Source organism: Macaca mulatta, chromosome X (genome assembly GCF_049350105.2).
Source record: "Macaca mulatta isolate MMU2019108-1 chromosome X, T2T-MMU8v2.0, whole genome shotgun sequence".
Taxonomy (NCBI): Eukaryota; Metazoa; Chordata; class Mammalia; order Primates; family Cercopithecidae; genus Macaca; species Macaca mulatta.
This window is the reverse complement of record NC_133426.1, coordinates 2,692,167-2,717,682: the sequence shown is the minus strand read 5'-3', so window position 1 is coordinate 2,717,682 and position 25,516 is coordinate 2,692,167. Positions and strand designations below refer to the sequence as shown.

The 25,516-nt window shown below is 40.0% G+C and overlaps 1 protein-coding gene across 3 annotated transcripts in view; it reads right to left on the bottom strand.

Moving 5' to 3' along the window:
• Nucleotides 1–2,068: 2,068 nt before the first annotated feature.
• The window catches only part of ARSF (arylsulfatase F), an 80,266-nt gene continuing 56,818 nt past the window's right edge, over nt 2,069–25,516 (bottom strand). For all 3 annotated transcript variants that reach the window (XM_015126895.3, XM_028842199.2, XM_028842200.2), the window contains exons 8-11: nt 16,500–16,634; nt 13,749–13,911; nt 4,825–4,949; nt 2,069–2,570 (exon numbers count right to left, since the gene is read on the bottom strand). In XM_015126895.3, coding sequence (XP_014982381.3) covers nt 2,188–2,570; nt 4,825–4,949; nt 13,749–13,911; nt 16,500–16,634 — 806 coding nt within the window. In that variant the 3' untranslated portion in view covers nt 2,069–2,187. The remainder of the gene's footprint in view (nt 2,571–4,824; nt 4,950–13,748; nt 13,912–16,499; nt 16,635–25,516) is intronic.

The window sequence follows — 25,516 nt, the reverse complement described above, 5'->3', positions numbered from 1 at the left end:
GTGTTTATACCTAAATCAAGAGGCTGAATTAAGAAGGAAATAAGAGACTTCATCAACGCTCTGGCACATTCTGGGGGAATCAAAGCAGTGCTCCTCCCAGGTTGCTAATGCCTACTTCCCTTTGCTTTCTAGAACTTGGCTGCTCAGGAGAGGCAATGGCTTATCAGCTGTTGCTGAAATTTCCAGACTGCCAGGAGACCAATTGCTATGTCACTCAGTGCTAGCACGTGTGAAAGGAAAATATCCTGGGCCCCCAAAATGACTCAGGAAAACTCAAGCTGGAAACTGCTCAGGGCAAACCTGCCTCCCATTCTAATCAAAGTCACCCCTCTGCTCACTGAGATAGACGTACATCTGATTGCCTCTTTTGGAAAGACTCATCAGAAACTCAAAAGAATGCAACCGTTTGTGTCTCACCATCTGTGACCTGAAGGTCCCCTCCCACTTCAAGTCTTCCAGCCCTTGCTTCAGGTGGTTCCCGACTTTCCAAAGCAAACCAAGGTACTTCTTACATATGTTGATTGATGTCTCATGTCTCCCTAAAATGTATAAAACCAAGCTGTGCCCCGACCACCTTGGGCACTTGTTGTCAGGACTTCCTGAGGCTGTGTCACGGGCACGTCCTTGACCTTGGCAAAAGAAACTTTCTAAGTTAACTGAAAAAACTGTCTCAGACTTTCTGGGTTCACACGCGTTTTGCTGAATTATTGCACCACTCTTGATTCAGTTTCTATGTATTGTTGACAAACATAAACCCTTTTGGTTGGTTAGTGGCCACGTTCAGACTTGTTTCTCTTAATGCACTGTTTCAGTGCCTGCTATGTTGCCTCCTGTTGACACAGGGCCTTATATTTAGAGCAAAGCAGCTGGGCAGATGGCACAGGTGTCTGTAGGTGCCTGTTTTCTGGCACGGAAAGACATGTTTAGAAAATGGAAACGAGGCTTGGTGCAGTGGCTCATGCCTATAATTCCAGCACTTTGGGAGGCTGAGGCAGGAGGATCACTTGGGGACAGAAGTTTGAGATTGGCCTGGGCAACATAGCAAGACCCATTCTCTACAAAAGAATAAAAAGAGCTGGGTGTGGTGGTATGTGTCTGCAGTGCCACCTACTCCAGAGGCTGAACTGGGAGGATTGCTGTGGAGCCCAGGAGTTCAAGGCTGCAGTGAGCTATGATTGCACCAGTGCACTCAGCTGTCAACATGAATGACACGGTAACTATCTACACAGGAAGGTCATGCGCTACCAACTTCTTCAGAGGCAACAAATGGTCATCGATGTCCTTCACCCCAGGAAGGCAACAGTATCTAAGACAGAAATTCAGGAAAAGCTAGCCAAAATGGACAAGACCACACAGAGGATGTCCTGTTTTTGTTTTTGTTTTAAATGGAGTCTTGCTCTGTCACCCAGGCTGAAGTGCAGTGGCGCAATCTTTGCTCACTACAACATCCACTTCCCAGGTTCAAACAATTATCCTGCCTCAGCCTCCCAAGTAGCTGGGATTACAGGCATGTGTCACCATGTCTGGCTAATTTTTGTATTTTTAGTAGAGGCAGGGTTTCATGATGTTGGCCAGGCTGGTCTCGAACTCCTGGCCTCAAGTGATTCACCCATCCCGACCTCCCAAAGTGCTGGGATTACAGGAGTGAGCCCCTGTGCCCAGCCAGGATGTCCTCCTTGTATTCATATTCAGAACTCATTTTGGTGGTAGCAAGATGACTGGTTTTGGCATGATTTACAAATCTTCAGTTTATGCAAAGAAAAATGAACCCAAACATAGACTTGCAAGACACAGTCCATGTGAGAAGAAAAAGACCTCAAGGAAACAGCAAGTGGAATGTAAGAACAGAGCAAAGAAAGTCACGAAGACTGCAAAGGCCAATGATGGTGCTGGCAATAGGCAAGGTGGAGACTGGGCGAAAAACAGAAGAAGTAGCAATTCTGCAGTGACATTATCAGCAGTCATTGTGTGGATATTTTACGAGAGAATTAATAAATTATAGACTTTCGGGAAATAAAACAAATTTCAATCAACATTTATCCACAGGAATCCAAAAAAAAGCAGCAAGTGGAATCACCAGTGGGCCTTTAATAATCTGGAACGGTAGATTAATTTATTGGCTCTTAAATGCACTCCTTGCAAACTTGAAAGCACCAAAGATAGTGGTCTCTGGTAGCCTGATTGTAATTATCTCTTCTCATTAGGAGCCTGGGACTGAGAGAGTTCCTCTTCCTTGTCACACAGACAAAATGGGAACACCCCACAGCAAGGCTTCAGCCACATCCTGCCCTGATTCAGTTCTGAGAGTTGGTAAGTCACAGGCATGATGGTTTCCCGGTGTTCCTTCAGGGCGTCGGCCACCTTTTTAATCACAAAATCATGGAGGGGCTCTGTGGCAGGTGTCAGGGGTGTGGACTCCGAGGGGTCCCTGGAGAGATCGAAGAGCAGAGGGGGGTTGTGGTAGGTAACCTGTTCTCCGAAACATCTGCATAACGAGGTGACATAGCAGCCACCAGCTTCTGGTGGCTGGAACACCGGGGTCACATAGTGAGCCTTCCAAACCGCCCCACCTGGAGGAGAAAAGAGAGACTCGTCAAATGATGTGCATTTCAGCCACATCAAAGGAAGTCCTAGCGTTCTATAGCAGGGGCCCCCAATCCCCAGGCCACGAACTGGTACCTGTTCGTGTCCTGTTAAGAACCTGGTCACACACACAGGAGGTGAGTGGTGGGGCGAGAGAGTGAAGCTTCATCTCTGTATTTACAGCCACTCCCTGTTGTTGGCATTACTGCCTGAGCTCCGCCTCCTGTCAGATCAGTGGCTGCATTAGATTCCCATAAGAGCACGAACCCTATCGTGAACTGCCCGTGCGAGGGATCTAGGTTGTGTGCTCCTTATGAGAATCTAATGCCTGATGATCTGTCACTGTCTCCCATCACCCCAAATGGGGCCATTAAGTTGCAGGAAGGCAAGCTCAGGCTCCCACTGATTCTACATGATGATGAGTTGTAGAATTATTTTATTATATGATACAATGTAATAATAATAGAAATAAAGTGCACAATAAATGTAATGTGCTCGAATCATCCCAAAACCATCCCCACACCCCAGTCTGCAGAAAAATTGTCTTCTACAAAACTGGTCCCTGATGCCAAAAAAGTTGGGGACCCCTGTTCTAAACACTGTAGAATGACTATAGTTAATAATAACACGTTACATAGTTACAAACAGCTAGAAGGAGGATATTCAATGTTCCCAACACAAAGAAATTATGCATGTTTGAGATGATGGATGTGCCAATTATTCTAATCTGATCACTATGCATTGCCCATCTCAAAATATCACTAGATACCCCCAATTTTCATGTGCAATGTGTGCATATTATTACGTGTGTGTCACTTTTTTAAAATTTTTAAAACTTCCAATTTCTGGGTCATAAACTCATTTTCTTCTAACACTTTTAATCTTACATTTTATCTTTAGTCTGTCTAGAATTGATTTTTATAAATGAAAGTTTAGCCATGACCGGCCAAGCGTGGTGGCTCACACCTGTAATCTCAGCACTCTGGGAGGCCGAGGCAGGCAGATCACAAGGTCAGGAGATCGAGACCATCCTGGCTAACATGGTGAAACCCTGTCTCTACTAAAAATACAAAAAATTAGCGCGGGTGTGGTGGCGGCGCCAGTAGTCCCAGCTACTCGAGAGGCTGAGGCAGGAGAATGGCGTGAACCCGGGAGGCAGAGCTTGCAGTGAGCCGAGATCGCGCCACTGCACTCCAGCCTGGGCGACAGAGTGAGACTCCGTCTCAAAAAAAAAAAAAAGAAAGAAAGAAAGTTTAGCCATGACAACTTATGCCTACAAAATAACCTGCCCATAGAAGATACGCAATAAGTATTTTTTTATCTCCAAAAAAAAAAAAAAAAAAAAAAAAGAAAGAAAGAAAGTAAGCACATCAGAGGCATGCGCCCACGGTGCTGGCTTCTCTTGTCTTCTTCCATCTTCTCAAGGCTGGTCCTTGGGTTTCTTTTTGCCCACAGGTCAATGCTAAATATTATGCAATCCTTACAACAAAATGAGAACATTAGAATCCCCTGGTAAAATGATATACACATTTCCCAGCAGACATCAGTCCTGTTTCTAAAAATGTATATATATATTTTGGCTTTGTGTTTGTTTGAGATGGAGTCTCACTCTGTCTTCCAGGCTGGAGTGCAGTGGCGTGATCTCAGCTCACTGAAACCTCTGCCTCCTGGGTTCAAGCGAGTCTCCTGCCTCAGCCTCCCGAGTAGCTGGGACTACAGGCGTGTACCACCGCATCCGGCTAATTTTTGCATTTTTTAGTAGAGACAGGGTTTCGCCATGTTTGCCAGGCTGGTCTCAAATTCCTGACTTCAACTGATCTGCCCGCCTCAGCCTCCCAAAGTTCTGGGATTACAGGCGTGAGCCACCACGCCCAGCTAAAAATGTATGTTTCTTAAAAGTGTCTCCCTGACTTTATAGGCAAATCTTATGTTCATACATCTGTTTTCTTTATTAAGGTGTAATTGATAAGTAAAAATTGCATAGATTTTCCAGGCACAATGTGATGTTTTAATGTATGTGCATCTGCTGAGATAATTAAGTGAAACCAGTTAGCATCTCCATTACCCCCACCTGCCTTTCTGCAAAAGAGCAATTCTGAGAAACTTCTCCAAAAACATGTGTTCAGTGACAGCCCTGGAATGAAAGGACCGGTCCAGGGAGGAAAGGAAGAATGTGTTCAGGATACACCTGAGGGACCCTGCTCCTGGCAGGGAACAGGAAGCAACGGGTTAAGCACTCACTGTCATCCTTGGGGATCCACCGCACGGCGTGCAGCTGGGAGCCACAGTAGTGGAACAGAAACTCATGTTCCGAGTGCCTGGCGTTACCCTGCAGCAAGGGCATGAGGTCTCGACCGTCAATGACCCTGCAGAGACACAGACAGTGCAGACAAGGAGAAGGGAGAGAAGGGACGTTTGGTCCCAAGCTACCTGAAGAGTACTTGGTGAAGACTGCGTCATGCCTGAGGGCCAGACGACAGGTACTAAGTCTTTAGGAAAACTCACGCATGCTCTCTGGGAGATTACACTCCAGTGGATAAGGGAAGAAAGCTAAGCTTTGATCCTGAAATGATGAGGCCGAGGAATGTGACAATGCATGCCCCAAAGGCGAAAAGATCGGATCGCCTTGGCTGTGACACAGAGGCTCTCCGCAGCTCAGCAATTGGTGGCAATTTCATAAATCTGAACTTCATTTGCAATCATATTGCTACCCTTTGAAAAAATTTTATGGAATCATTAAAAGTCACATACTTCTAATTTTATATGAGAAATGGAGTAAATGAACGCACAAACAGAAAACCAAGCACCATGTTCTCACTTATAAGTGGGAGCTAAACACTGGGTACACATGAACATAAAGACGGGAACATGAGACACTGGAGGGCTCCAAAACGCAGGAGGCAGGGAGGAGGGAAGGGTTGAAAAACTACCTGCTGGGTACTATGTTCACTACTTGGGTGACGAATTTGATAGAAACCTCAGCATCACACAATGTATCCAAATAACAAACCTGCACATGGGCCCCTGAATCTAAACTAAAATGAATTTTAAAAATTTATATTAGAGAATAGATCTCATGCCTTATATTAGAAAGCAATAATAATAAAAGCTGCTTTGTAATGGGACACATAATAATACATCCCAGATAAGGATTTTTCTCTTTTTCTTTTTTGAGATGGAGTTTCACTCTTGTTGCCCAGGCTGGGGGCAGTGGCGTGATCTCTGCTCACCACAACCTCTGCTTCCCGGGTTCAAGGGATTCTCCTGTCTCAGCCTTCCGAGTAGCTGGGATTACAGGCATGTACCACCACACCCAGCTAATTTTGTATTTTTAGTAGAGATGGGGTTTCTCCATGTCGGTCAGTCTGGTCTTGAACTCCTGACCTCGGGGGATCCACCCGCCTCAGCCTCCCAAAGTGCTGGGATTACAAGCATGAGCCACTGTTCCCAGTTAGGAATTTTTTTTTTTTTTTTTGTCTTGGAGACGGAGTTTTGCTCTTGTTGCCCAGGCTGGAGTGCAATGGCACGATCTCGGCTCAATACAACCTCCACCTCCCAGGTTCAAGCAATTCTCCTGCCTCAGCCTCCTGAGTAGCTGTGATTACAGGCTTGTGCCACCACGTCTGGCTAATTTTGTGTTTTCAGTAGAGAAGCAGTTTCACCATGTTGGTCAGGCCGGTCTCAAACTCCTGACCTCAGGTGACCCATCTGCCTTGGCCTCCCAAAGTGCTGGGAATACAGGTGTGAGCCACCGCGCCCCGCCTAAAAAGGATCTGAGAAGAAATAAAACTATATTTACTATCAGATACAATGATTTCCTATGTTAATTATCACCGAAAAACCTGCCAGAAATAATGAGTAAGATTAGCAAGATCACACAGTACAACATCAACTTTTAAAAATGACTATATATTTGCAATGAATGGCTGGGAATGACATTATTTTAAAAGTATCATGTACTATAACATGAGAAAGCACGAAGTATTTAGGGATAGCATTTTTATGTGAAAAATTTGTATGAGAAAAGCCACAAAGCACCTAATAAGAGAAATAAATGGAGAAATGAACTATATTTATTGATTGCAAAATTCAGTGTTTTAAGACATCAATTTTCTGCAAATTGATCTATAGATTTAAAGCAATCAATTTCAGAAAGGTTTATGATGAAATGAGGAAACTTATTCTAAAATTTACATGGGAACATAAAGATCCTAGAGTGGTTTAAAATTTTTTGAAGAAGAAAATAGTTTGAAGACTCACTACATAACTCCCAGATTTACTATAAAGCTAGAGTAATTGAGACAGTGTAGTGTTGAAATAAGCGTTTCTTTTTTTTTTTTTTTTTTTTTTTTTGAGACGGAGTCTCGCTCTGTCCCCCAGGCTGGAGTGCAGTGGCCGGATCTCAGCTCACTGCAAGCTCCGCCTCCCGGGTTCACGCCATTCTCCTGCCTCAGCCTCCCGAGTAGCTGGGACTACAGGCGCCCGCCACCGCTCCCGGCTAATTTTTGTATTTTTTTAGTAGAGACGGGGTTTCACGTGTTAGCCACGATGGTCTCGATCTCCTGACCTCGTGATCCACCCGTCTCGGCCTCCCAAAGTGCTGGGATTACAGGCTTTAGCCACCGCGCCCGGCCGAAATAAGGGTTTCAATGGATCGATGAAATAGGATAGTCCAGGAATTGACCGATACGTATACTGCTTTTCAACAAATGCTCAAAATAGTTCAGTAGAGATAGGACTGTCTTTCAATAAATGACAGTAGAAAAGTTGGATATCCTAATGCAAGGAAAATAAATCTCAGCCTATACCTCAAACCACATTAAAAAATTCACTCAATGTGGATCATAAGCCTAAATGTAAACCTGAAACTATAAAACTTCTAAGTGAAAACATAGGAGAAAATCACTGTGATCTTTTGATAAGAAAAAAATTTGTTTAAGTTTTATCACAAAAATCACAAGTTATAAAAGAAACAAAGATAAATTAGCCATTATCAAAATATAAAACTTCTGCTTTTCAAATGGCAATGTCAAGAAAATAAACATGTGACCTCAGTCCATTAGTGGGGAAAAAGAATAAAAGAAAACAATTAAAATATTAAATATTAATTTTAAAAAGTTTAGAGCAATAGAACAAATACTTAATGCATGCAGGGCTTAAAACCTAGGTGACAGGTTGATGGGTGTAGCAAATCACCATGGAACATGTATACCTATGTAACAAACCTGCACGTTCAGCACGTGTATCCCAGAACTTAAAGTAAAATTTTTTAAAAAAATGTTTAAAAGAAAAGAAAAAGACAAGCCATGGAGTGGAAGAAAATAATCATCCCTTTGTATCCACAGGTTTTTTTTTTTTTTTGAGACAGAGTCTCACTCTATCGCCCAGGCTGAAGTGCAGTGGCGCGATCTCGACTCATGGCAACCTCCCGGTCCTGAGTTCAAGCGATTCTCCTGCCTCGGCCTCCCACGTAGCTGGAATTACATATGCCCGCCACCACACCCAGCTAACTTTTGTATTTTCAGTAGAGATGGGGTTTCACCATGTTGGCCAGGCTGGTCTAGAACTCCTGAGCTCAAGTGATCCACCTGCATCGGCCTCCCAAGGTGCTGAGATTATAGGCGTCAGCCACCGCGCCCGGCCCAGAGGTTCTGCATCTGCGAATTCAACCAACTGCAGATCAAAAATATTTCATACGATTTTCTCCTATTTTTTCATCTAGAAGTTTTATAGCTTCAGGTTTACATTTAGGCTTATGGTCCGTATTGAGTTAATTTTCTAATGTGGTGTCAGATATAGGTTGAGATTTATTTTTCTTGCATTTTGATGTCCAATTGTTCTAGTGTCATGTATTGAAAGACAGTCCTACCTCTACCGAATTATTTTGGGCATTTGTTGAAATGCAATATATATATTGATCAATTTCTGGACTTCCCTCTTCTGTTGATCCACTGAAACCCTCATATCAACACGGCACCATCTTGATTACTCTAGCTTTACAGTAAATTTTGGAATTATGTAGTGAGTCTTCAAACGATTTTCTTCTTCAAAACATTTTAGTCTATTCTAGATTCTTTATTCTAGAAAATCCTATGAAATACTTTTGATCTGCAGCGGATTGAATTTGCAGATGCAGAACCTCTGAGTTCAGACGGATGACTATTTGGTTCTACTTCACGGCTTGTCTTTTTCTTTTCTTTTCAACTTTCTTTTAAGTTCGTATTTAATATTTTAATTTTTTCTTTCTTTTCCTTTTTTCTCCACTAATGGACTGAGGTCACATGTTTATTTACTGGATATTGACATTTGAAAAGCAGAAATTTTAAATTTTGATAATGACTAATCTATCATTTTTTTCTTTTATAGCTTGTGACTTTTTTGATAAATCTAAAAACAATTATTTTCTTATCTGAATATTACAGCAATTTTCTCCCATGTTTTTATCTAGAAGTGTTATAATTTTGGGTTTACATTTAGGCTTACGGTCCTTTTAGGGACGGTCTTGTCTGTACTGAATATGTACAGGCTTTTTCTTGTCATTATTCCCTAAAGGATTCAATATAACAACTATTTTATGTGGCATTTACGTACATTGTATTAGGTATTATGAGTAATCTAGAGATGATTTAATATATACAAGAGGATGTGTGTAGGTGATATGCAAATATTACAGTATTTTATATCAGGGACACGAGCATCTGGGTATTTTGGTATCCATGTGGGGTCTTAAGACCAACCCCCCACGGATACCAAGGGACAGCTGTATTGGTAAACCACATACCTGATAAGTCATTTTTCCCCAACACTTTGATAAACCATTGCATCCTCAGATTCCCATGTTTCTACACATTAGTGGTTTCCTCTGTTTTATCTTTACTTTTCTTTTTTGTTTATTCTACTCTCTTGTTCAGGATCTCTGGTTATAAATCTGTCCATCTCTATTTTTGGTTGTAATTTGCTTTATCTGTTTTCTGTGGTGAGGTGGTGAAACAAATTGTGTTAATTCTAAAAATAAATTACTATTTGGCTTTTAGAGTATTAGCATCCTTCATTTCTGTACAGGTGAGAGCCGCTTTTGAGTTCTTCTTGTTGATTTCATTGTGTTGGGGATTGAAGGAGATGGGAGACAGGTATCCATAGGCCCTCATGCTGCTGGTGTCATAGACAGTGAGCCTGATACCGTGAATTTGCTTTTTGTTCCCTTCTACATAGTAGAGCTATTCTCTATTAGCAAGGATGTATTTAACTGGTCAACGCACATGCCAAAGAAGTCATGAATTCAAATAAAGAGGCTTGGGAGAACCAAGCATAGGAATAACCAAAAAATCAACCTGATGAGTAGTACCCCGCACGCCAACCTGTACGTGAAACTGAGGTTAGGTCTCCCACCACAGTGCCTTAGACATCTTCGCGATTTTCTTCCACTTCGCATTTAACTACAAAGATGGTGCATCCTCTGAGGACTTAGCCTGTGGCTAGTGGAGTCATGGTTGCAGGCAGGAAAGGACAGCTGTACTATACATCTTATCAAGGACACCAAACTCATAACCCTAAACCTCTGATCAAATAAGCGTCTAATCTCATGGCGCAGAATGCACTGGAGTGATAAGTGACTCCAATCAACTCGTTCTTCTTTTTAACATGAGGACAACGGCTGGAACTTGGCAGCAGTTGCCTTCCACCCTCATGCAACGTAGCAATATTGTGCCAGGACATTTCCCTTCTCCCTAACAGGCTGCTGGGCTATGTGGAGTGACAGACTTCTTAAAACAACTATTTCTAAATGGTAGAACATGGAAACTGGGCTTCTCCATAGTTTTTCGGATAGGTTCTTTTTGCAACAACTTCACAGTGGTTTTTTAAATATTTTTTCTGGGCTGGAAACGATGGCTCACACCTGTAACTCCCAACACTTTAGGAGGCTGGGGAGGGAGGATCACTGGGGTCAGTAGTTCAAGACCAGTCTGGCCAACATGGTGAAAACCCATCTCTATAAGAAATACAAAAATTATCCAGGTGTGGTGATGTGTGCCTGTAGTCCCAACTACTTGAGAGGCTGAGGCATGAGAATTACTTGAACCCGGGAGGCAGAGGTTACAGTGAGCTGAGATCGTGCCACTGCACTCCAGCCTGGGCAACAGAGCAAAACTGTCTCAAAAATAAAATCAATAAAAATAAAATATAAAGTATACTTTCTTTCCTGTGTTAGCATCATCAATGCCTAACTTCTTTTCAGACAGAAAATAAAAACGTCTTTATCTAAAGTTCAGTCCCGAAAATTATAAAATAAATTCCAGCCTTAGTGTGTTGACACTATCTACTAACATCAAACATATATTTTTAAATATTAGAAAGGCAAACTTGGGGGTGTGTCTTAATTAGTTCTTGATAGTTTGTTTTTCAGTAAGTTAACCATGACTTCTAAAATATTTTTCTTTTCTGTATTAGTGCCAACAGAACCTAACATTTTTTTGGAGAGGGAGGGGAGAAAATATAAAAATTTATAACAAAAATTTTGAAAACCATGAAATATAGTCTTAATTTCTTTGTCTTATTTTTTTAAGCTGCTTTTCATCCTGGTCAATATTTGTTTGACTTTATATGAATAACTAAGTAACAGCAAAACACACAGGTTTTTATCTATCATCAAATACACAGGTTTTATCTATCAATCCAAAATAATTGCCCTTCACTGGCTAAAACCAAGTGTAAGCTTCCTTCGTTGGATGGGGGCAACTTTCTTGTTCTTACGAGCTTTGACACATCTGATGGATCTGCTTTTTTCTTGATATAATAAAAACTACTAGAGACTTCTAGCAAAATGGAGTGACTTGTAGTTTCACCAAAGTATTCACATCTTCTAGAATCATTGCAGTAATTCACCTTTGTTTTCTATTGAAGTGTGAAGTCAAATGCAGAAGGAATGGGAATGAAGATGTAATATTTTTAGAGCTTATTCTGACAAAATCAAAATAAAAATCAAATTCTTTCCCTTTTTTTTGTGAGACAGGGTCTCATTCTGTTGCCCAGGCTGCAGTGCAGTGGCAGGATCATAGCTCACTGCAGCCTCGACCTTCCCAGACTCAAGCAATCCTCCCACTTCAGCCTCCTAGTAGCTGGGACTACAGGTGTGCACCACTATGCCTGGCTAATTTTTGTATTTTTTGTAGGAATTTCACCATGTTGCCCAGGCTGGTCTCAAACTCCCGGGCTCAAGCAATCCACCTGCCTCAGCCTCCCAAAGTGCTGGCATTACAGGTGTAAGCCACTGTGCCTGGCCTAAAAATCAAATAATTTCTGTAAAGGCAAATCCTCATCAGCATCCACAGACCAATATTCCATGAGACTGAGATTCTCCTCAGCACTTTATAAGTCCAAAATATAGCCTATACCAATATCCCAAACTCAGCGCATTTCACTCATATCTTGGAAGATTATTGATTATGATTGGCTCAGTAACTTAAAAAATTGGCATTAGTACTAATACTATTACATAATTTTTTGGAAATGTATTATTTAGCTCAAATTGATAAATACTTTTTTTTCAAAGTAGAAGGAATCTTTATTCTGTTATTATTTTACATAAATTCTCAACAAATTCCCTTACTGGCTAAAGCAAGTAAGAAAAGGGGGAGTGGGTGCCAATTGTGGTGGTTCATGCCTGTAAACCCCCAGCACTTCAGGAGACTGCGGCAGGGGGATCGCTAGAGACCAGGAGCTGGAGACCAACCTGGGCAACATAGCAAGATCCCATTCCTACAAAATGACAAAACTGGTTAGGTGTGGTGGTGCATGCCTGTGGTCCCAGCTGCTCAGAAGTCTGAGGTGGGAGGATTGCTTGAGCCCAGGAGGTAGAGAGTGCAGTGAAATAGGACTGCACCACTGCATTCCAGTCTGGGCAACAGAGCAAGAACTCACTTTTTAAAAACTATGTACATAAATGAGGGATCTTTTTGTTTACAATTAACATTGAGATTTATCCTATTTTTCTTCAGAAATAGATTAGCTTTGTTACATGAAGAAAGAAATATTACAAGAACTCTGTGGGCTTGGAGGAGAGACATAGTTGTGGTTCTAACCTATCTGGATTCCCTTGCAGAGCTGTGATCAATGAACTGTCAATCAATCAGCAGCAAACCTGCCTAGGTTGGTTGCTGCCGGGGAATGCAGCAATGTAGTATGAACGATTTCCTCTTGATGAAATTCAAAGTATTCATGATAGAGTTCAAAGCACCCTCAAACATCCTACCTTCTTCACAGTCTTCCAGATCTTTCACACCAGAGACTAGGATTATTTTTCCCTTTCTTATAGAGATGAGTGAGTTTTACCTACCATGTCTTCATCTCCAAAGCTTCCTGTCTCCATCTTTCTCTCAATTGAAAATGTTAAAATATCTAAGATGGGCCACATTAGATTAGTATCTAAGACTGGTCTCTGACAATATGGGGGTTCCTCAGAAAACCAAAACTAGAGCTACCATGTGATCCAGAAATCCAACTACTTGGTATATACCCAAAAGAAAAGAAATCAACAGATCAGAGGAATGCCTGCACTTCCATGTTTATCACAGCGCTCTTCACGATAGCCAAGCTATGGTTCAACCTAACTGCCTATCGGCAGACAAATTCCTTTTTAAAAAAATGTTATATACGCACAAGGGAATACTATTCACCCCTAAAAAAAGAAGGAATGCCTGTCATTTGCAGCAACATGAATGGAACTGGTGGCCATTATTTTAAGTGAAATAAGCCAAGCCCAGAGAAAGGCAGACATCACATCTTCTCACTCAATGTGGGAGCTGAAAAAAAAATGGTGAAACTTAGGAAGATAGAAAGTAGAATAGTGATGACCAGAGGTCAGGAAGGGGAGAGACGAGAGGAAGATGAAGGGGAAAACAAGAAAATAAATACATTTATTACCACTGAACTGTATACTGAGAAATGGTAAAGATGGTAAATTATATATGTATATTTTACCTCAATAGAAAAAAAGAAAAGACTGGTCTCTGGCGTATGAAGAATGCTGAATAGACACAGTCATATAGGAAGGTAAAACTGTGTAGGTATTAGGGAAAACGTGGGTCTGCCAGGATAGAGTCACTCTCATCTTCTGAGAGGGAAGAAGGGTGAAAATAAGCTGTTGTTAACAGTTTATATGACATCACCTGTCCTGAGGGAGACTTCCTCCTGACACTGAGGCGACAGTTGGTAAAATATCCATTAAACTTGTAGGCTCCTTAATCAACCGTCCAGCTGGTACCTTTCCAGGCCATCGAACAATTCCTGGGACGCGGATTCCACCTTCCCAGCCCCCCATGCCTTTTCCACCTATAAGACAATGCAATTACATTCAATTATTGTGCCTAGTTAAAATAGTCACAGTATTGAATATATTTAAAAGGTAAACTAGTATCAAAAGAGATCACATTTGTATAGTGTCTATTCTATGTAGAGTCCTAGTGGAGTAAGTAGTGCACGTCTACAGAATTATATTTTCCTGTGCTGCTGGTAGGTTTTTGATTAAATAACTAAACATATGTAATATTGGACACTCACATTCTATTTGCATGGCTATTTTCTCTACTTAAAGTGTTCTTATCTCAAATACACACCTACTTCATCTCCAACCTCCCTCATATCTTTGCTCAAAGTAATTTCCTATATTTTTTTAAATTAGTATTTTTCTTGTATCCAGCCCCCAAGATTATGGAACTCACAGTAACCTCAATGAGGCGTGCCTGAACATTTTATTTGAAATGGCAGTCCCACCCCAGAATTCTTTATTCTCGTGTTTTTTCATATTTACTGCCGCCTTCTAATACATCATTAAATTAAATTTTTTAATTAAAGTTTGTAATTTAGTTTTAATTTTTTTAATTAAAATTTTTTGTCGTGGTTGTTTTTTGTTTTGAGATGGAGTCTTGCTCTGTTGCCAGGCTGGAGTGCAGTGGCGTGATCTCGGCTCACTGCAACCTTCGCCTCCTGGGTTCAAGCGATTCTCCTGCCTCAGCCTCTTAAATAGCTGGGACTACAGGTGCCCGCCACCATGCCCAGCTAATTTTTGTATTTTTAGTAGAGGCGGGGTTTCACCATGTTGGCCAGATGGTCTCGATCTCTTGATCTCGTGATCTGCCTGCCTCGGCCTCCCAAAGTGCTGGGATTACAGGCATGAGCCAAAAATTTTTAAAAACAGTTATCATAAGCAAACAGAGAATATCTAACATGCACATGCATGTTTACAGCAATGCAATTCTCAATTGCAAAGATATGGAACCAGACTAAGTACCCATCAACCAACAGGTGGATAAAGAAAATGTGGTGTACATACACCATGGAATTCTACTCAGCTATAAAAAGAAATGAAATAATGTCTTTTGCAGTAACTTGGATGGAGCTGGAGGCCATTCTTCTAAGTGAAGTAACTCAGGAATGGAAAACCAAACAGCCTATGTTTTCACTTATAAGTGGGAGCTAAGCTACAAGAATGCAAAGACATAAGAATCATATAATGGGCTCTGGGACTTTGGGGAATGATTGGGAGGGGGTTGAGGAAAAAAAACTACACGTTGGGTACAGAGTAGATGCTCAGGTGATAGGTGCACTAAAATCTCAGAAATCACCACTAAGGAACTTATCTATGTAACCAAAAACCACCTGTATCCCCAAAACTACCGAATTTTTTAAAAATAGAATGTCTATAATAACAATTTCCACCAAGGATTTGTTTTGGGTCCTAAATACACACTTCAGTGCTACACGCTCTAAAGAGTACACATTCATCACCCTCTGCAAGATGGAGGCAGAGCCTTTACCTCGTTCATACAGAAATTATAATTTCCTACCGAACCCAAGACTGTGGAATCTGTAGTTGCATGAATAACCACGTATTTTCCTATAGAAAATACTTTAAAATCTCTCTCAAGACATATGATAAAATATACTTGACATTTTCCAGATAATTATCTTTGTTTTTCTTTTTCTTTTTTTAATCCTCATTTCACAGATGAAGATAACATTCTTCTAACATCAGGTTACACATTATAGACCTGGCCAATGTAGTAGCTTATGGACCTATTTTGTGGACTAAATCTTACAGCAGGACATAAAGTCAGTATATGTGAATTTAATCATGAACATCAAGACAGGCTTCGCTACTTTCTATGCTATACTATATCCTTGGAAGACAGCGTCAGACTTGCTTTTTTTTTTTTTTTTTTTTTGAGACGGAGTCTCGCTCTGTCGGCCAGGCTGGAGTGCAGTGGCCGGATCTCAGCTCACTGCAAGCTCCACCTCCCAGGTTTACACCATTCTCCTGCCTCAGCCTCCCGAGTAGCTGGGACTACAGATGCCCGCCACCTCGCCCAGCTAGTTTTTTGTATTTTTTAGTAGAGACGGGGTTTCACCGTGTTAGCCAGAATGGTCTCGATCTCCTGACCTCATGATCCACCCGCCTCGGCCTCCCAGAGTGCTGGGATTACAGGTGTGAGCCACCGCGCCCAGCCCAGACTTCTTAATGATGAAGGATCCCTGGTTTCTGACCTCTATTCTCTAGGAACCACATTCCCCCTCATTTAATCTCTCAATAGTCTCACAAACTAAATGAATGTGTGGATATTTCTTTAAAGACCCCATAAAAGCATCTGCTTGTGCTAACTCCTCATAATTTGATAGGGTTGTCAGAAAGGCATATTTCTAGATGCTCCCTCTACATACATGGCTTCCCTCCACAGAAATGTTAACAAATATAAGACCAATTTTCTTGACCTTGGTCCGATACTTCATTTTACTAAGAGTCAAATTAAACAAACTTGCTCAGGTTTTCAGGCCTCATTCTTTGGCGTCATGCGCTTTAATTATAAGAACCATAAAAAAAGCTTATTCACCACCAGATCACTTGCGTGAGTTCCTCTCCTCACCTTTATATATTCCATTCCATCCACCAAGTTGGGCATGCCCTCGCCTAGCTTCCAAATGCCCTCCATGGTCTGATGTAAAGTAGACAATGGTGTTGTTCCTTAGGCCAAAATCATCGATAGCATCAAGAATCTTGCCTAAAATAATATACAAGAGACAAGTAAAAATAATGACATTATGAGGTATTTCACCCCTAAGTCTAATGGGCATGAGCTATCTAAAGGAAAACAAGGATGGTGTGACCCTTACTATGTCAAAAGCCACAAAAGAAAAGAAATGTGCATTAACAGTTTAAATTGACAAACAACTGAAAGAAAAAAAACTGAGAGGCCGGGTGTGGTGGCTCACGCCTATAATCCCAGCACTTTGGGAGGCTGAAGCGGGTGGATCACAAGGTCAGGAGTCCAAGACCAGCCTGGCCAAGATGATGAAACCCTGTCTCTACTAAAAATACAAAAATTAGCTGGGCATGGTGGCAGAGGCCTGTAATCCCAGCTACTCGGGTGGCTGAGGCAGAGAATTGCTTACACCTGGGAGGCGGAGGTTGCAGTGAGCTGAGATCGTGCCACTGCACTCCAGCCTGGGCAACAGAGTGAGACTCCATCTCAAAAAAAAAAAAACAAAAAAACTGAGAGCCCAAAATTTTTAAGAAATAAAAGATGACCTGCTTCAAGAAGAAATTACTATGGCAATACAAATCAACATCAGTTGCTACTAATAACATTTAAAAGGGCAAATTCTCCTTGATAATTTCCTTCATGTAGAATGAAAACATTAAACAGAGAAATACAGTTTTTCCCATTGGATATGAAAAGAAGGACTGTGGTGGTATTCTGATGTTGCACAGAATGGCAGCCATGGTTTATGCACCCTCTCTGCTCACGGAAGGCAGACATTGTTACAGAATTTGAGGAGACAGAGGCAAGAATAAGACACTCCCACTGTTGGGTTCACATAATTTATTTGACATATTCTTGCAGATGATTTAGGTAGGTAATTCTTTATCTAACCATTTTCCCTTCCCTTCTTATTTGATATTTTAAATAGAGAATAGGATGACTAGGTGGGGAGAATTAGACTCAATGGGCAAGTGAAAAGAGGAAGAATGTATTCAAAATAAACCACAATTTCAATCATTTTTATAGGAAAATAGCCAAATTCCTAGAGTTCCCAAACCCAGTCTGTATTATGCATAATTATGAAAAAACCTATTAGTCTCAAATGTGTCTAATTCTGTGTGTTCTGCTGTTGGTTATCTCAGAAAACATTACATTAACATTCCTAAGGTACTATACCTTAGAAATTTTCTTCTAGAGCCAAGGCACACAGGTAAGGGCAAGTTAAGAAGTAATTTATACTTTAAAATACTTTTAAAATTTTACCACAGCACTTTTAGCAAAAAATCGCACTGAAAATTGATTCAAGAGAAAATGATCAATGGATGCTAAACCTGACATTGAATGTTTGATAAGAACCAAGATATCGGCTTCATCTCAAAGTATCTCCCATAAAATCGTTAATAATTTCAAATTATTAATGACAAAATAAGTAACTTTATAGTGGGGAAAACTGGAAGACACCATTTAATCCATTGATGAAGAATTTTATAACCATTGTTGGGGCTAATTGACTTCCTTATCTACTGGATTGAGAACACACCATCACTTCTATTTCCATTGAAGGAAATGTCAAACCAACCCAATTCAAGGGACATTCTACATGATACCTGGTCTTTATTCTCAAAAAATGTCAAGGTCTTTGAACTCAAGAAAGAATAGAGATTGCTCAGTCTTTGTCCAGATCAGAGGAGTTTAAACAGATACGACAAGAAAATCCGTGGACCAGAACAGAAAGAGGGTGGAGAAAGTAGGGGTTTTGTTGGTTGGTTTTTGTTTGTCCATTGGTCTTGCTTGCTGTGTATAAAGTTTCTTGTGAGCACAGCTGGAGAAGTTTGGCTGGGATTTGTGAATTAAATCGTAGGAATCCATCCATGTTAATTTCCCGATTTTGATGATTTGCAGTGATGATGTAGGAGAATGTCTTTGTTTTATAAAATACACACTAAAGTTTCTAAATTTAATGAACATCATATCTGCATCTTACTCCCAAATATTCAGAAGCATAAGAAACATGTGGAGGTGGAAGAGAGAAAGAGAGAGAGAGGAAGAAAGAGGATGATCAGGAGAAAGGAAGAGGGAGAGAGAAGATATATTTGATAAATTGCTAACAGTTGGGAAAGATGGGTGAAGGGGACATGGGAGTTGTTTTTACTCTTCTTGCTATTTTTCAGTAAATAGTGAAAAGTAGCAAGAAAAAACAACAAGGCTAACATTTTTCTGATTATAAAAATACAGCATAGCTTGGGAAATACAAAAAATAAAGAAAATTATAAGGAGGAAAATAAAGACCACCAATTTCCTGCCCCCATTGCCATTTGACTATTTAAAAAAAATGGTTACATACTGTATTAGTCTGTTTTCACGATGCTAATAAAGACATACCTGAGACTGCGTAACTTATAAAGAAAAAGAGGTTTAATGGAATCACAGTTCTACGTGGCTAGGGAGGCCTTACCATCATGATGGAAGGTGAAAGGCATATCTTACATGGTGGCAGACAAGAGAGAATGAGAGCCAAGCAAAAGGAGTTTCCCCTTATAAAACCATCAGATCTCATGAGGCTTATTCACTACCATGAGAACAATATGGGGGAAACCGCCCCCATGATTCAATTATCTCCCACCAGATCCCTCTGCAACATGTGGGAATTATGGGAGCTACAATTCAAGATGAGATTTGGGTGGGGACACAGCCAAACCATATCACATACTCTTGTAGATGCATCTCTATATATATTTGGGTTGATATTGCATGCACAGTTTTCAACTTGCTTTTTTCATCCAATATTATTTCTTGGAAAATCTACGTGTTAAAAAATTACTCAAGGCTGGGCATCGTGGCTCACATCTGTAATCCCAGCAATTTGGGAGGGCAAGGAAGGAGGATCCCTTGAGCTCAGGTGTTTGAGACCTCCCTTGTCAACACAGTGAGACCCTGTCTCAATTAAAAAAAAAAAAACTAAAAAACTTATTTGTACAATTTAATGGTTGGAAAAGTGTCCATTGTGTGTGTGTGTGTATATATATATGTATATATACATATGTGTGTGTGTGTGTGTGTGTGTATAGTTTTTTTTGAGATGGAGTTTTGCATTTGTTACCCAGGCTGGAGTGCAATGGCATGATCTCAGCTCACTGCAACCTCCGCCTCCCAGGTTCAAGCCTTTCTCCTGCCTCAGCCTCCTGAGTAGCTGGGATTACAGGCATGCGCCACCACACCCAGCTAATTTTGTATTTTTAGTAGAGACAAGATTTCTCCATGTTGGTCAGGCTGGTCTAGAACTCCCGATCTCAGTTGATCTGCCTGTCTCAGCCTCCGAAAGTGCTGGGATTACAGGTGTGAGCCACTGCACCCGGCCTAAACAATTTATGATGCTTTATTTTTAAGTACCATAAATTATTTAACCATTGTACTGTTGTTCACTATTCTGGTTAATTTTCATACTTTGCCATAATTTCAAATGCCATAATGAACAACTTTCAGCATTAATAATAGTTCATTTTTTCAATTCCTCATCAGTATCTAATGTTTGATAGGTGATTATGGTACATTATGAATGATCATGGGTTTCCTTCTGTGTCCACTCTAATATTTGTACTCTTAATCTGTAAAAAATGTTTAAATTTTGCTGATATTTTTGGAAGGAATTATGTGTTTCCATTATTGATTTATAAGAACTCTTTATTTGTTAAGCAGTTAAAACAATGTCATGTTGTTGCTAATATTTCCTCAGTTTGCATAGGGCCTTTAGTCATGCTACTTATCAGATAACCTTTTGCTATTACTAACACTATACCTCATCCAGATGTAAATTTACTGTTTAACTATAGCTTCTTCCAATTTTTGTTTTGTTTCACTCAATGTCCTCAGTGTGTATGGAAAAGCATGCTAAATCGAATTGGTAATGGTTTTTCCTAAACTAACTCTGTGAATTTCCTTAGGCTGCTGAAGCAAATTAGTACAAATGAGGTGGCTTAAAACAACGAACATTTATTCTTTCACAGCTCTGGGGGCCAGATGTTCAAAATTAAGTTATTGGCAGGGTCACTCTCTCTCTCTCTCTGAAGTTTCTAGGGGAGGATCTTTCCTTACTTCTTCCTCGCTTTGGACAGCTGGCATCAGTCCTTAGCCTTCCTTGGCTTGCAGCAGCCTCATCCTAATTCACCATATCGGATTAGGACCCACCCCCAATGACCTCATCTTAACTTGATTCCACCTGCAACGACCCTATTTCCAAATAAGATCCCATTCTCACATACCTTGGGTTATGACTTGAACGTATCTTTTTGGGGGGATGTAACTCAACTCATAATACAAACTTTCCCCAACACCTTTCAGCCCTGCCACCTTGATTTAAAAACTTCATTGTACCGAATGTAATGTCCTTCTCTTTCCCAGACCTGCTCCAAGGCTATTATTTTCTGCTTCATTGATCTAAAAGTCAAATCTTGTATTTCTGTGTTTTAATTTTTGTAGTTTGCTTTTTGATAGCATTTCTTATGATCACAGAAGTGTTTCTTGATGTTTTCTACCAAAGACTTTCTCATCAGATGTTTCTGGAAAGTTTATTTCCTATCAGTTTATTCGGTGTGTATTTCATCATCACCTATATAATGACCAGTCCCCAGAGGATAGTAATTAATGCTCTAATCAGAGCTACCTTAGCCTTCAATATTAACTTCAAAATAACTAATACATTTATGCAATCCACTCTTCCCTTCCATGTATTCAAGTTTTCTTTCATGAGTCAGTTTCAAGATACTCATTTACTGCTTGAAAAATTATTTCTAAATATTTCAGCTATTGACATTGGAGCTATAATGAATGGTAGCTGGTGATCCATCGTATCTTGAAATGCATTATTTTTAACAAAAAGAAAAGGTCTTAATTTTGGTGCATATGCCCAACAGAGAAACATTGTAGACTTCATGTATAACTAATGTATTTTTATATGTAGCTAATATATTTATGTATAGCTAATATATATATGTAACTGATTATACTATTGGACTAATACTATACTAACATATACTATACAGAAACAAATGTATTTATTATATTGTATGTCAATCTTTAGAAGATATATACTACATAACGTAGTATATATGTATTTATGTATATAATAAAAATGTTTCATAAGTTACATTGTTAAAATATATATAAAATATAGATAATATTAACAGCATGATAAATAACATGTATATAGTTAGGCAATACTAGAAAGCATGCAAGAATTTTCCTGGCTACTATCTAATTAATGCATATGTTATAAGTCTCTCAAAATATTAAGAATAGAAAGATTCAAAGTGTCAGCCAACATTATGCTTAAAAGTAAAAATTGGAACTATTTCATTAATACCAGAAAAATAAGAATATTTTTGTCATTATGTAACCTATTTTTCTACATAACCTGACTGATGCAATTAACATTAAAGTTAAATACATACTTTAACACATAAAATACAAACTTAACATTAAATGTAGTGAACATAACTATGTTGGAAACCCCAGAAAGTTTAATGAAACCTCTGTAGTACTGATATATATATGTACATAATATATAATATGCATAGCATAATTGCGATATATATAAGATAGAACCATATACTATATTAAAATCTAATAATTGTATATTAATGATATGTTTATATTATATGAATACAATATATTATAACAATGTATATAAGTAATATAACTATAATATAAATTGTATGTAATATAATTTTATTATAATACCATATGTCATCTATGTGCTAATATGTGTTCTATTAAACTCTAGGGTTTTTAACATAGGCAATTCTGTTCTTTGCAAATAATACTAAATTACTTTGAGTTGTTTGTATTCTTAATATTATTCAATTATATTCAATTATTCTATTTATATCTTAAAATTTAGAGAGATTACATAGTGGCCATGGAAATGATTATTTCTGAGACAGGATTTTGCTCTATCACCCAGGCTAGAGTGCAGTGGTGCAATCGTGGCTCACTGCAGCCTCAAACTCCTGGGCTCAAGTGATCCTCCCACCTCAGTCTCCCAAGTAGCAGGGAATACAACCATGGAAATGATTCATACCTTTCTAACATCAACTGAAATAAATAAATAAATATAGAAATTATATGCTACAGAAATACATAATATATATGCATTATGTATGATAAAACTTTCAAATTATTAATATTAATATGTATAACAAATAATATAAATATATAATATAAAGAGTTAAGTTATATTTTATATATGTATCTCATATATTGCATATAAATTATGTATATATATGGCATAGAAATACATGTTTACAGCCTCCTTTGCAGTTCTGCCCTGTCTGGGGGAGCTGCCCAAGCTGTGTTGCTGTCCACAGTCATGCCTGCCCTGGGATTCCACCACTCACAATTGTCTGTACAACAGGCTCAGCCAGAACCCTCATCCTTGTCTCATCTCCTGCTGATAAGGCCATTTCTCCTACTCATTGTTCCACATTTTACTTTCTTATCTGCATTCTTGAGAAACCTGCTCTTCAGATCCAAGTTGATGGACTTTCTCCCATGCAGAAATGCATGACTCATTTGGCATCAGAGATTTTCCCCCTGTGTGGGGCAAGGGTGGTATCTCCATTGAAAGCCTCTCACTGGGCTCGAAGGAAGCAGGAAGCCAGGTTGGGGAAAGTTTTTGGAGTTTTTCTGACTCCTGTGAAATGACAGTCTGTAGGAATCTAATGGGGCTACAGGAGGCTTCAGAGAAGAATGTAGCTCTCCTTCTTCATCTTTCAACCTGACTTCTTTGCCCTGCATAAGAGGCAGCTGAGCTAGGGAGTAAGAGTTCTGGAGCCCAACCCTGGCTTATCTCCAAGAGCAGCCACCAAAGGCCATGTACTTTTGTCTCCTTCTCTGTGAATGGAGATAAATTTGATGATGAAGATGGACTCGTCTGTGAGGATGTTGCAGGGATTCATCCAGAATACACTGGTAACAGTGCATGGCCCATGGGAAGTATCACTTTTAAAAGTGTTTATTACACCAGCTGGAAAGGCTACTATTAGGTTGATGCAAAAGTAATCGAGGTCTTTGTCATTGAAAGTAATGACAAAGACCTCGATTACTTTTGCACCAACCTAATAAGTCAAAGAAATGTAAAAAAAGGAACAGATGCTGGTGAGGCTGCAGAGAAGATGCAACACTTATATACTATTGTTGGGAATATAAATTGGCTCAGCCACTGTGGAAAGCAGTTTGGAGATTTCTCAAATAACTTAAAATAGAACTACCCTCTGACCCAGTAATCCCATTACTGGGTATCTACCCAAAGGAAAATAAATCATTCTACCAAATAGACACAGGCACTTGCATGCTTATCACACTATTCACAATAACAAAGACATGGAATCAATCCACATGGATAAAGAAAATGTGGTACAGATGCACCATGGAATACTATGCAGCCATGAAAAAGAACAAAATCACATCGTTTGCAGCAACATGGATACAGCTGGAGGCCATTGTCCTAAGCAAATTAACACAGAAAAAGAAAACCAAATACCACATGTTCTCACTTATAAGTGAGAGTTAAACATTGGGTACTCATGGACATAAAGATGGGAACAATAAACACTGGGGACTCCAAAAGGGGAGAAGGAAGGTGGGGGACAAGGGCTGAAAATCTATCTATTGGGTGCCATGCTCACTCCCTGGGTGACAGGATCTATTGTACCTCAAACCTCAGCATCACGCAATATACCCAGGTAACAAACCTGCATGTGTGCTCCCTGAATCTAAACTAAAAGTGGAAATTATTAAAAAATGAAAATAAGTGTTTATTCTATCAGCAGACTCCATTATTCCAGTGCACTGCTGTGGAAAACCCATGATAATTTTTTTTTTTTTTTTTTTTTGAGACGGAGTCTCACTCCATTGCCCAGGCTGGAGTGCAGTGGCGCGATCTCAGCCACTGCAAGCTCTGCCTCCGGGGTTCACGCCATTCTCCTGCCTCAGCCTCCTGAGTAGCTGGGACTGCAGGCGCCTGTCACCATGGATGTGTTTGTATTTTTAGTTGAGACGGGGTTTCACAGTTAGCCAGGATGGTTTTGATTGCCTGACCTCGTTATCTGCCTGCCTTGGCTTCCCAAAGTGCTGGGATTACAGGCGTGAGCCACCGCGCCCGGCCACCCATGATAATTATAAAAGGCAGGAATGTGATATCTCTACCAGGAATGGCCACAAATAAACTTTTCTAATAAGAAAAGCAACAATTCCGGCTGGGCGCGGTGGCTCATGCCTGTAATCCCAGTACTTTGGGAGGCCGAGGAGGGTGGATCACGAGGTCAGGAGATCGAGACCATCCTGGCTAACACGGTGAAACCCCATCTCTACTAAAAATACAAAAAAAAAAATTAGCCGGGTGCGGTGGCGGGCGCCTGTAGTCCCAGCTACTCGGGAGGCTGAGGCAGGAGAATGGCGTGAACCCGGGAGGCGGAGCTTGCAGTGAGTCGAGACCACCGCACTCCAGCCTGGGCGACAGAGCGAGACTCTGTCTCAAAAAAAAAAAAAAAAAAAAAGCAATAATTCCTAGAACTTGGGGTATTGTTACAGCTTCTGGGATAAATAATTTCAGGGTAAATACATGTTTGTTTGAGAATTGCTAAAATCATATATTAAAGCAAATGTTTATTCTTCCTAAAGGCTTGATCCTGGCTGTGTGGACAAAACATTCAAAAACTCTGGGCACCAGCATCATGTACATCTCAGTTGCGCTTTTTCAAAATATAATTTTCAGATATCACAGCTTGTCCACCCAGATTCAACATACCCATCCATTTGTGTAATACTATCTGAATGTCACTAGAAAAATCCCGTTGAAATTAAAGTCATACCCAAAGTGCCTTGTTCGAACACTATGACACATC